General features: G+C 37.3%; 1 protein-coding gene across 1 annotated transcript in view; it reads right to left on the bottom strand.

Moving 5' to 3' along the window:
* Positions 1 to 5,826: 5,826 nt before the first annotated feature.
* The window catches only part of LOC149447555 (dual oxidase 1-like), a 61,317-nt gene continuing 53,653 nt past the window's right edge, over positions 5,827 to 13,490 (bottom strand). Inside the window, exons 29-33 of the mRNA XM_089652361.1 lie at positions 12,229 to 12,458; positions 11,838 to 11,996; positions 9,296 to 9,451; positions 8,224 to 8,352; positions 5,827 to 6,664 (exon numbers count right to left, since the gene is read on the bottom strand). Coding sequence (XP_089508487.1) covers positions 6,542 to 6,664; positions 8,224 to 8,352; positions 9,296 to 9,451; positions 11,838 to 11,996; positions 12,229 to 12,458 — 797 coding nt within the window. The 3' untranslated portion in view covers positions 5,827 to 6,541. The remainder of the gene's footprint in view (positions 6,665 to 8,223; positions 8,353 to 9,295; positions 9,452 to 11,837; positions 11,997 to 12,228; positions 12,459 to 13,490) is intronic.

Genomic DNA, 13,490 nt, shown 5'->3' on the forward strand with positions numbered 1-13,490 from the left:
TTAAAATTGCTGTTGGGAAAAGGTGTCCTTCCAATAAGAGAGACCTGGAGCTGTTTGCAAAGGAAGAGTGGTCCAAAATTCCGGGTGAGAGGTGTCAGAAGCTTATTGATGGTTATAGGAAGCGACTGATTTCAGTTATGTTTTCCAAAGGGTGTGCAACCAAATATTAAGTTAAGGGTGCCAATACTTTTGTCCAGCCCATTTTTGGGGTTTTGTGTGACATTATGTCATATTTGCTTTTCTGCCTCTGTTTTATATTTGTTCCAATACATACAAAGGGAATAAACATGTGTATAGCAAAACATGTGTTAATGCAATACCTTTTTTGTGTGAAATACTTGATTTTCAGGAAAAATATCAAGGGTGCCAACAATTTCGGCCATGACTGTATATCTACATGCTCATGGACAAAATACATGAGAATTAAACAATATATAAAAAGGGAAATTACATGGCTATATAGAAAATAAAATAAAAGGCTATATTACAGTTATGGAATCCAGCGCTGCTTACCACTACAGAGGGTAACTAAGAATATAATATTACGTATTTAAATAATAAGAGATATTATGGTGTTTATATAAAGATACTTCAATGCTATAAACCCAATATATTAGGAGATTGAATCCATCAAAGAGAGGAAAGGAGGAGTTTAAATTCAGACCGTTATCCATTAAGTTATATGTTGGGCAATATTCATAAGTCCACAACATGGAAAACAGAGCTGTAATACCTAAAATCAAATAATATTGCTAATTTCTATCTCTTCATTGAGACCTATTGGGGCCAGCATGTCCAAAATTATATTCAGTAGGTCTCCTGTTCACATAATCTTTTGAAACGTTTGGCAGGGGGGTATGTATTGGAAATCCCCTCAACGACAAACCCATAGGCCTCCAGAGCATTTATCATGCTGCTCTTTGAAGTTCCTATGTACACTGTGCTTTTCAACCCCTTCCTCTGTGAATCGGCAATGTTCGCCAAAACATTTCCTCAGTGTCCTTGTGGTTCTACCAACGTAGAATAATCCGCATGGGCACGTGAAGCAATAGATGACATATTCAGAGGAACAATTATAAATTGCTTTGATATCAATGTTTTGTTTTTAACCCGGAACTGCTTTTGACCATGTGTGACGTGTTTACACGTTAAACATAGGGATTTTTTGCATTGGTACATTCCTTTCAAAGAAAGGAACATAGGAAGGGATATGGACAGTGGCGCAGTCTGTTTCAATTTACTAGGTGCAATATTATTGTTTACACTAGGGACTTTCCTATATGTCATTTTGGGTGATTGGGTGATGACACAACAAGATGGACCAATGTCTCTTAAAGATTTGTTTCATCTTCCTATGTTGGCAATGAAATTGGGTGACAAAACAAACAGGGTTAGTAGTGTCAGATGGATGTTTGACAACAGAGTTCTCTTTAAGGTAGAGCTGGTAAGCCTCCTCCACCCTGTATAGTGGATAACCCTTATCGAGAAACTTTTGTTTCATATGTTGGCTGTGTTGTATATAGACTGGTGTCTATTGCAGTTGTGGCACAAGCGACAAAACCCTCCCTCCTAGATTGTAAGCTCCAAGGAGCAGGGCCCACAAATCCCTCTTGTATTGAACTGTATTGTTGCTGTATTGTCTCCCGTTATATTGTAAAGCGCTGAGCAAACTGTTGGCGCTGTATAATAATAATAATAACTGTCTTTTAGGAATGTTATTGACCCAATGGGGATGGCGACAGCTGGAGAAGTGTAGAAAAGAATTACCAGCCGTTGGTTTAGTGTAATTGGTAGCACATATGGTTTTCTCTTCATGATGTAGTGTAAGATCTGAAAAAAAGCCAGAGAAGAACTGTCGCATACAGATGTGAATGACAGGCCACATGTGTTGGCATTGCAGTAGGAGACAAAGGTATGGACATCAGATTCTGAACCATCCCAAATGATGACCACATAATCTATATACCACCCATAAAAAACTATATGGGGCAAAAAAGGGATTGTTCCACCAGATGTGCTGAGCCTCCCAAAAACCCAATTGTCAAATTGGCATAATTAGCCCCCATAGCTGTGCCAGTAGTTTGTAAATAAAAATAGTCATCAAAACAAAAATAATTGTGGGATAAAGAAAACCTAGTAGCTTCCACAATTAAATTAGCCTGTGAATGACTCAATAAGGGGTCTTCTATAAGGAAGTGTTGCACAGCTAAGACTCCAATGTCATGGGATATAGATGTATACAAAGAACATACATCCAGGGAAACCCACCTCTAAGTGGGCACCCAGGTGTACTTAGTGATTCCATGAGGTGTATACCATCCCTAATATAGGCTGGTAAGGACTGAGCTAAGGGCTGCAAAAATGGATCAATATATAACGAGAATCACTAGTGATGCTTTCCATAGAAGCCACTATGGGGCACCCAGGAGGGTTCCTAGCATCCTTGTGGATTTTTGGAAGGTGGTAGAAATAGGGAACTTTGTAAAATTCTTTCTGAAAAAAAGCAGCCTCCGCTTTAATGGCTCCCTGTTTCTTGGCTGTATCTATGAGAGTATTAGCCTCAATGATGAACTCAGATAAAGGATCCTCCTTTTTACGTTTCTTATACATTCTAGGGTCAGAGAGGTTCTGATCGGCAGTAGAAATATTCCTGAGGGGAGGTTGTAGTGGCCGTGTGGAAGGTGGCCCCGAGCCCTTGCATTTCGGCTCACAATGGGGAGCAATATTGGGACGGGGATTGAGACAAATGGGGAGTGGAAAGTTAGAGTTATTAGTGCTGTGTAAAGGAAGAGATAAAAGAGATGGAATGTTTTTATTATTGGGGAGGGGCACTGACATCACCACGTACCCGACTTCTGGAACGGCGAGTATAGTCAGTGTATGCTCACACACTGATCAGGCTGGTCAAACCCACCAACAGCGGCACTTGATTACACAAATGAGCACAATACTTTTAACAAATGTGAGTGCATAATGGGCACACAATAAACTCCACTTTTAAACCTACGATAAGGCACTATCCATTTCTCTTTCTTTCCCGGTACATACGAGGAACAATAGGGAGAAGGATTAAGCAGTCTGTGGAAGGGAGGTTTAACATCCCGTATCTATCAACAGCAGCACACTCAGGAACAAAGAGGAAATTAACCCATTCAGCACACAACAGAGGATTATACCAAAGCTTTCTTTTTATATAGCCAGGTATATTTACTCACAGACTATCCAGAAGGTGTGAGTATATTACAAGTTGCTATCTTTATGAGTACCACATAGATTATGCTTTATTTACAGGAACAGAAATAATTGGACTTTTTACTTTGCTGGACTTATACATTGGTTGGACACTTTTCACTGTATGGACACTCATCCAATTATTGTTTGAAAATTTCACGTCTGATTTATTTTTATTTTCTTCACTTATATTCACTATTGATTAATACTTAAATATGAAGTGTAATTGATTTTGTTCTGGATCATGCAGGCATAAATTTGGGTACTCTATGCTAGACATAAGATTACAATTTTAATTTTATTTTATCTAATATACTATTTCTAGTCATACAATTTCCTAAAGGGCGCGGCACCCAATTTCTAATTGAGTGTTTTTATTATTAACTGTTCGTTTCCAAGGGAAGAATTTCCTGTTCATGTAATTGTCTAGACTCCTCTTACATTTTCCTAATTTGGTTTTAATGAGGAAATCCTAATTTTTCTTGGTCTTGAGTTTTAATGTTCTTAACCAAAAATTAGGGAGGGGTCATGTGGGTAAGTTTGTTGATTTGTGTTTTGAGAAAGGAAAATTGTAGTTCAAATTTCTTCTGTCTCTGCAAAATAATGATTTGAATCCACTTTTGGGTGCAAAATTCAGCTACTTGAGCCCAATCCTTAGTTACTTTAGGATCTAGGAATGAGCATTGTTTAGTGATTCTCAGGCCACATGGGGTAATTTTGGAAGAAAAATACTGTTTCAGAAAAAACTTATCCCACCATTGGTGGTTAATATTAATAATGGTATCCTAAATCCTGAAGAGTAAACAACTAGAATCTTTCAATATAGAGGGTATTGTCAGTACCAGAGAACAACATAGGGGGAAATAAAGAGTGTAGTTGGTCAAGGGTGCAATATTTTGCATCCTCTATTTTCTGTATTAGTTCCATATATATATAACCATACCCAGGGTATGGGGGAAAAAAGGGAGTGTGTGGTTATTTACCAAGGATGCAACATACTGTACATGTATAAAAGCACATTATTTTTCTTTGTAAGAAAAGCCCTGAGTTCTCCCCTATGGAAACCATGTAGGAGCTTAGTCATGGGCAAATGCTTTGTAGCATTGAACGTGCACTGTAAAATGACAACATAAAAATGAACATTTTTTTATATGATCGATTGTTGTAAGGTAACACATTTCTTCGCAAAGGCAGTTAGATAATTAGTCCAGTCTGTGTTCAGTTTCATATTGAATAGGCTGTTGATGTGCTGTTATTGTTTGGGGTTTTTTTTAGCACTGTGGTATTTTTAACTTTGGAGAAATAAAAAACGTTCTTCTGGGTGATTTTTAATATTTCACAAATTTTTTTAGAAAGTCTTAAAGAATATGCTACCACTGATCATAGTATAATAGATTTATTTATTTCACTTTCATTGTAAAGGATGTAAACTTTGTAAATGTTCCAATTAGGTAATTTTAGTGGACCATGGATAATATTTCAAAGACATATAAATAATAAAAAAAATATTCAACCAACTAAGCAGATCATCACATACGGTACCCCTTGTCCTCAGTAATAACCTGAAAGTGAATAACTCAACTCCAGGTTCACTTTTTGGACCACTTATGTATTTATACGTGGTGATCATATCCCCCTTTATCTCCTCTTCTCAAGATTCAGCCAATCTTTCCTTATAGCTGAGCTCCTTCATGCATCTTCTCAGTTTGGTTGCCTCTCTCTGCACTTTCTCCAGTTCCCCGAAATCTTTTGTGAATTGGTGCCCAAAACTGAACTGCATATTCTAGATGAGGTATTACTAATGGTTTGTACAGGGGCAAGATTGTGTCTATCTCTCGAGTCTATACCTCTTAATACAAGAAAGTATTTTGCTAGCTTTAGAAACTGTAGTAGTATATATGTTAAGTTAATCAGTTATGTTACAGGTCTATATATAAAAGAAATAATGAATACAGTGATGATGATGTTTGTATTACAGTTATGATGCATACCTACAGCATTGTCCAGTTTAGGTTTCTAATCACCTTCTGAGAAAAAGTTGGACTGCATGGGAATTGTTGATGTCTATTGAAAAACCCACAACATTTGGTTGCCATTAAGGGAAGGATAGTGGTGGGGGGGGGAGTAACTACATGCCCTTACTAAATTCCCTGCTTTCCACTTTAACTACCATGCTTGTGATACCTTTTTTTGGAATCCAAAGTGAATGACACATGAAGCCTACTAGCAGGGACACTGACATCACTGCATCAGATGTTTCTCAGATATGTCTGTTGTAAACAGTTTCAATGTCGGTTTGTATTAGGATCTAATTCTGCAATTTTTACTTTAGGATATTGAATATGATCCTGTCCAGAATTACCACAATACACATGGCTATGTTAGCTTCACTGAATATATTATAACTCACTGCTACACTGAATGAGCCCATGCTTTATTCTCTGAAGTACATCAATTATTGCCATGTCATATATACCCATCACTGCCCCTGTGCGTGGTCCTATCAATTCCGTATTGAATATGCAGGTGAGTAGCGGAGTACAAAAACCCTGGTTTTTGTACAGCAATTTAAACTAAAAATTAAAATCAGACGTGTAAAAGTGTAAATACATTTTTATTGGTGTATCTATTACAGATATAGAAACACTTGCCAATCACATATGTTAAACATGTTTTAAGGATCAATTTATGCCACTAAGACTATAAATATCATTTTGATTAAAATTAGAGGCAGTTTGTGATACTCTGCATAGTTTCTTCAACTTTTACTACACGTTAGTAAAGTCAAACTGTAACAGATAAATATAACTTGAAATAAAATGTGATTATGACCCAGTGAAGTTACTAGCCACAGGTGATATACAGAAAAGAAATAGATCCTCTTCCATAAGTTGTACATATTTATCCGCAGCCATCTCTCCTTTATGGCTTTCTAAAGCACAAATTTCATGCAGCATTTCTGAGCTTTCCAGAGGCAGGGGATGGAGATCTGATATCCCAAACTACGACACAGAGTGTAATCTGAGACCTGAGAGGAGGGAATAGACACACCCCTCTGCACAGTCTCCTAGGGAAACATGTACAACTGAGGCTGTCGATCACCTTCTCTATACTGCAGATGGGGGGGTCATCACCTGGGATTCTGTAGTGTCACGTTAGACTGCCAAAAGTGAGTTATGCTGAGAAAGGAGAGGGCAGATGGAAATCACACTTGGTGCTTTGGATTGAGGCTAATACACACTATACAGGATATGCTGTGTTCATTTTTCATTGCAGAGCTTTAGAACAACTTTCAGCATTCAATAGTAAACTAAAAATTCTCATAGTGATGTATAAAATGGCACTCGTCTCTTTTGTTAACTTTCCGGCAAGCAGCTTCCACATTCTTGGTCATTCCAGGAGGTCCACAACTGAATACACCAATTTTCTTCACCTTTAAAATAATAATAAAAAACAATATTAAGGGCTCAATTTAGTGGTAAACAGGTTACCGTCTGCCACCATGGCAGACAGCTTGCCGTACTCAATGGACTACATAGAGCACTCTCATGGTTTATTTATCTTCCTGCTTTTCAGGAACTGTCTGCCTGTTTTTGAGGTTTGGGCAGACAGCTACACTGAGAGTCTGCAGGAGCCATTGCTCCTGTGATACTAGTCATGGGTGCAATGCTTTCCAGGCTCCTGTAGGTAAAATATAATAAATGCACTTTCTTTCTGCAGAAATATGTGCATTTGCTGTATTATTTTTCCCCAAAGGGTGAGATAGACTTTAAGTGTTGGGAAACAGGCTAAAACAAGAGGGAGTAGGAGGTTATACGTTCAGATGAGAGGGGGTAAGAGATTACAGGTTAAAGTAAACCATTTTAAAGTAAATATGCTGCCTTCTTTCTGAAAATGCTAGTTGATGGGCTGTCATACTTACGTTAGGGTTTTAATATACTATTTTAAGCTACTGGTCTTCTGGAAAATGTATGCAGACAAGCAGGGTAAAGACAGAAGTCCTTATCTACACACTTTTGGTTGGTTTTGCAAAGCATTCAAGCAAGATGTAGTTTTGCAAAGCATTCAAGCCAGGTATATTAGTTATATTTAATCATTTTTATTAAAGCGGATCTTCACTTTCTCAAGCAACATTGGCTATATTTATTCCTTATGCTGCTAGCATTAGTAAATAGATAAGAAAGTATGTCATATATACTTGTTTTTATACTTTTTGTTTTACATTTCTTCAGTCACTTTCTGGTTTCCATGCCTAGGCAAATGATGCAATACATGCCAGCAGTCTTCAGGAAAGGAGGGGAGGGTTGACAGCTCAGCCTATGCCTGAGCTAAAGGCAGAAGGATTCCAGGAAGTAAATGATTCATTAATTACCTGCCCTTACTCAACATGGCCACTGCCAGAAATGCCAGAGGGGACATTGATGAATGGGGAAGAATTAAATAGCGATTTTGGTTTGTGGTGCTCAGATGCAGTGCAGTTCCACTTTAATAATAAAAAAAATCACATGTTTAAGATCATATGTTTTCAGTGATTGGCATTACATCCACTAACAGATCTAGGGAAGTAGGTCTTATTATTATAGGCACATGTGCTCAGCATACTTGCACATTATGCCACAATAACCTCCTACTGTGCTTTCCCCTAGTGATTGCAGGTTTAGGAACCTGTCACTCATTCATCCACTGCCACCATCTCTGCCCAACATTTTTTAGGTGCCCAAGACACCTGTTTTTGCCCATTGGATGGCCACTTATTATGAAACTGCTGCACATGCATGCAGGAATTACTTTCCTCCTGGCAATCAACTATATTTCTGGTATGCTGCAAATGAGTCTGGATGTACACTGTATGTCATATGCGCTATACAATGCATACAGAACAGAAACTTTAATTCCACTTCAAATGCTCACATGTATTTGTTAAACACCCCTACATTAGAATATTATAAGTATATCTGCTATCTTCATTGCTTTGAATAGTATTTCACATACCTCAGGATGTACTTCTTGTAAAGAATTAAAAAAACATACAAATGGTGGTCTTCCAAAGTGTGTGACAGATCTCAGTCCAGTTAGCAAGCTTTGGTTCTGATTTTTCTGAAAGTGTCTCTCACAAATATACTACAATATAGAATTTTAAGACTGGTCAGAATATAATAAATAAATATAAATACAGTATATAAAATATGTTTAGTATAATAAATATAATATATTTAGTTAGATACTGTAGTTAGAAGCACACATTCTTATTTAGAACATCCGCAGTCATACCTTCTATCCCTCTTCCCTACAAAGCACAGAAATTCAACCTGATCTTATAAAATCTAGTTCTTGCTGATTTGTCAAAATAATTCCTGGTCAACTGACATGAAAACTTGTCTGTCATATATATTGTGCAGCTAAATGTCTAGTATGTGCACAATACAGACATCTTGCTGCTTCAGAAATAGAATATAATACAAATATATAACATAGATGAATTGTTTTTCAGATAAATGCAGTTAGGAATTTAAACTGTTGCAATTCTTCATGGTTCATGAAATCCAGTGTTGAAAAGGTATACGTTAGAGTCCCTAAGCAGTTTAGCCAGCAAATACATAGCTCTTGACACATATTGCTAATGCATGGGGAGTACTCCTTGCCTGGGATATATGAAAAGTATTTAATTTGGATTCAGCATGGTCTGGACCAGAATGCTGGTTTATTACTACAGCATTTGCTTCTCTGAATGGTGTCACCAAGTGAACCCTACCACTGAAGCATACGGCTATGTTGGGACTTTTAACATGAGGGTCAGGTGCAAGTACTGTACTTAAGTGTTTCTGTATGTCTAAAAAGCAGTGGTATCACCTTACAGTGGACATTTAAAAATTAGGCAGTTTATAGTGGAGAGTATTCAGTGATAGCAACTTCTTTATAAATGAGCTTCTTATTGGTAAACTCTGTGACTTTAATCCTTTACTCATAAGTATGCCAAGTGAAGTACTTTATGGTATGCTATGTTTAATGTGTTTGGATTAGTCCAGCTTTAATGGCTTTGAAGAAAAGAAAATTTCATTTTTACCAGCATGGCTGTGCGAAAGTCAAACTTTTCAGTCAGCTGAGTTATGTATATATGAACTGACAGTAGATCATTCTTATCCATCTCTTCCACCTCTCGGATAATGTCTATCAGCCATTCAAACTGCTTCTGAGTACGTGTCACCCATATGAAATAAACCTAAATGGGAAAACACCAAGACAATATTATCAAAACTGTTTTGCAACTCAATTGCTCTCACATTTCAAGCTTTATCCAGACAATGTAGTTTTAAACCCTGCAAGGTAAGGTAGCCATAACAGATTTCAAATAATGAACTATTATTGGGATCAGTCTTGATCTGTTTACCAGTAGTTTACTCATTTCTGGCTATAGATTAAGCAAAGTATAGATTCTTTAGGGAAATACCCATCCATATTCTCATTGCACATGTTCCCGGAAAAGGCTCTAGGATACTGGGTGCTGCAGCAATCACCAGATGGAGACTGGATCTTACATAACACAGTGTAGATACCACACCATGGATCTTCAAGTTGTCCAAACAGTGCAATGTTTTGGATTTGTGGTATTCTGGCAAATATTTACACTGCTTATTGAGGCAATTGCACTGATTTAAATCAGTCAGTGCCTCTGCCCCACACAAAGCCCACCCTACATCTCAGCTGACACGAGTAAGTATTAGGCCACTGGCAAATGGAAACTGCACACTCTAATGTTAGGTAAGTTACCTTGGTAGCTGGGTAATTATACTGCCATGCAGAGGAAGCTAGTGTAGGAGAGGTGAGTATGAAGAGGAGTTAAAGTGTTACTAAACCCACAACAGTAAAATCAGTCTGTATATGCAGTAAAACATGCTTGTTATACTCACTGTGAAATCTAAGGGTTAATCCTTTGAATTGTGTAAAAAGGCTGTTTGATCCTGACTTCTCTGCCCCTCCTCTTGTTCAAATCTCCACTCTGATAAGACAGACTGAACCCGTAGCCCTTCTGCACATGCTCAGTTTAGTGTGTATTGCTAAAGAGGTTTTTTTTTTTCATGGGAGAGTGCATGTGATCAGCACAGGGCCAATCAGCACTGTCCAGACAGAGGTCAGGGGTTTTGCATCCTCCTAGAGCAGAAATAAAACTCCTCCTACAAGCTTTAACCAGTGCTCTGCTCAAGTCACAAGACTGCTCTAACTGCTGATGAGGAAAGGTATTTAGCAGTTTATATTTACTTAAATAATTGCACTTCCATGTTGTGTGTACTGTGGAAGACCAGATATAGTGAATGCATGGTCCTGGGTTTAGTAACCCTTTAAACATAGGGAATGTTAGTGTTGGCGTTAATGTGAGTTAATTAGCAGAACCAATAGTTGTTAGTTTAGGATAGAGTAAGGAATGGTTAAGAACCTCATCTGTGTTTTTTATTTTTCTTCTTGTTTCTCAGGGTGATTTTCCTACACTTTCTGTCCCAGAGACCCAAGCAGAAATAAGATGAGATCTCGTTAAAGTGACTCTCTATCCTTTTTGAGGCAGTTGTTACCAGAATGTTTTTTCCTATTACATTTTCGTTCTATTCCTGTTCCAATGAAACTCTTTGGATTTCCCATCACGCTTTCTACTGAAGACTATGGTCACCAGGACAAACATTGAGGGCAAATCTCTCCAACATGTACACCAATAGCAATAAAGGGGGTTTATTTACCAAAGCTGGAGAGTGCAAAACCAGGCTCACTTCTGAATAGAAACCAATCAGCTTCTAACCTCATTTTGTTCAATTAAGCTGTGACAAAACCTGGAATCTGATTGGTTTATCTGCAGATGTGAGCCTGATTTTGTGCTCTCCAGCTTTAGTAAATAAACCCCAAAGAGTCTAACATGCTATCCAAAGTTAAAAAAGTTTTGACTTTTCATACACTTTTACGATTAGTTTAGCTGTGCTTAAAACATGTCTTAATTTTTCAAAAGGTCATGAAATAGACTGTAATGCCACAGAGTCACCAGTGCTTACTGTGACCTAAGCAGATTAGGAGCAGTGCAAAAACAGTAAGGCAGACCATAGATGATGCGATTGCAGGAAAGAAAATCTCTTAATTCCCCCTTCAACACAGTCAGTGTTGATGAGAGAATCCCTCCTGCAGTGCTATTGTGTTCTGCTGGCAGGGAAGCTGAGGAGAGAGCAGAGGGGGTTGGTTGGAGAGAGGAGCCTACCCTGCTGGGAGAACACAATGATTATTGTTTGCAGCTATAGCTGCTGACAATAATTGCATGCTGTACTCCGACTTGCTTGTTGTACCCAAGTCGATCGATGGATCGACTTGGTTACAATCAGCCTGCCCATAGATGAATTGTATCTCGGCCAGTCTGCTGAATCAGCTGAGATTCATCTATGGCCAGCTTTAAACTACAGAAAAGAAAGGAAAACCAAACTGTAGTTGCTGTCCATAGTAACAAATTAAAAGTCTTGTTTCGTGTTTCCATAAAGTGAAAACTCCACTGCTGTTCTAATTGTCGTTCCTTCATTTTTTAATGTTTCAGTAATTTTAACATATGAAGCCTTTGGTGAAAAATATTATAGACCTACCTTCTTGCAGTTGATTCTTGCATTGATTGATGATTTAAAGACCAAATCCTTGAGAATTGATGCAAAAGGTGTCACTCCAATTCCTCCACCAACTAGAACTGATACATCAAACATATTCCACTCCTGATGTCCTTCACCAAATGGTCCATCCAGGAAAAGCTGATGCATTGTTATAAAGAGGAGGAATAATTATATATGATATATTAAATGATTCTTATTTTAAAAATGGATTTGGATATCATCAAAACAGAACAAAGGGGTAAAACTGAAGTACCGAGAAGCCAAATATAGGCAAGCCCCAGGATGAGATCATTTATAATGTATACTTTCATAGGTATTTAAAATATACTTTGTATTCTAAATTATTACAAAAAACAAACCTTTTACATACCTTTGGGTACTTTCCTTCTGCTGTGTTATGAGATGTGTAGAGCTCTCTAAGGCTTGTGGTCCATGGCCCTACTGCCCTAATGTGTAGACTTAATGTATCTTCATGGGGTGCAGAGGACAATGTGAAAGGATGGTACTCATCTGTACCAAGAGATAAACATGCAATCCTAACCCACTGACCAGATTTATAGTCAAAGTCACTAGGACGTTGGAATTTCAGGCATGTCACTCCTGTAATGCGAATTAAACAAGATGAAGCACAGGCATGGAAAATGATGCATATATTCTAAAATTACAATGTTGTTTTTGGTGTATCTACCAGTCTATAAATTACAATATTTTTAAGCTCTAACTTTAGCTTAATACATTTTATTTGACTATTAAAGAATTACAGAATCTAAATTATATGATCAAAAATAGGTTTCTATATTCATGTTGGAGAGCTTTTGCAAGTAGGAGGTAGCATTTTTCATTCTCAAGATTGTATCGAGTGGAAGGATGTAGAAGATATAAATTGAGAAGTAAAATAAGAGGAGGTGGAAGGTGGCAAGGGTTGGGACAAAAATTTGTTGGAGATGTCTCTGGTGTCAGTCTAATGTAGTTTGAAGAGTAAATGGCATACAATAATATTTTCTTTGGGTGTCAGAACTATTTATTTTACAAGGCTTGTGTAACTGAGTTTAAATTATTGGAACAAGGTCCTTCATCAAGAAACACCAACATCATGTTTTTAACTGAATTCTAGGAGTATAGTCTCCTGCTCTGTTTGCTGGTAAATCTGTATGATTTGCAAATACCTGTATATTCTTTTCCTTAATGTATGCGCAGGCTACTTTCACTCATTGAGATTGATTTACTAAAAAAAGTTGAGAGTCTTCACTCAAAAATGTTTGAATGTTCATTTCAATTATAAATCATCTGAAAGGCAAACCAGCATATATATATATATATATATATATATATATATATATATATATATATATATATATATATATATATATATATATATATATATTTTTTTTTTTTTTTTTTTTTTTTTTTCTTCTAACACCAGTGATATCTCTAAAAAATTCTTGGCCCAACCCCTGCCACCCTTTACCTAGTCAGCTTCTCCTGCTCAGTTCACATCTTCAGCAAACTTATACTTTATCAGGACTCAGCACAATAATAATGTAGTTATTGGAAGCTGCCTGAAATATGGGTCTGCTACTGTAGGGGCAACCATATTTTCATTATTCACACAGGCTGGATTTAGGTATGGTC

Source organism: Staurois parvus, unplaced genomic scaffold (genome assembly GCF_062004578.1).
Source record: "Staurois parvus isolate SC_StPar_1 unplaced genomic scaffold, SC_StPar_1.0 ptg000682l, whole genome shotgun sequence".
Classification (NCBI taxonomy): domain Eukaryota; kingdom Metazoa; phylum Chordata; class Amphibia; order Anura; family Ranidae; genus Staurois; species Staurois parvus.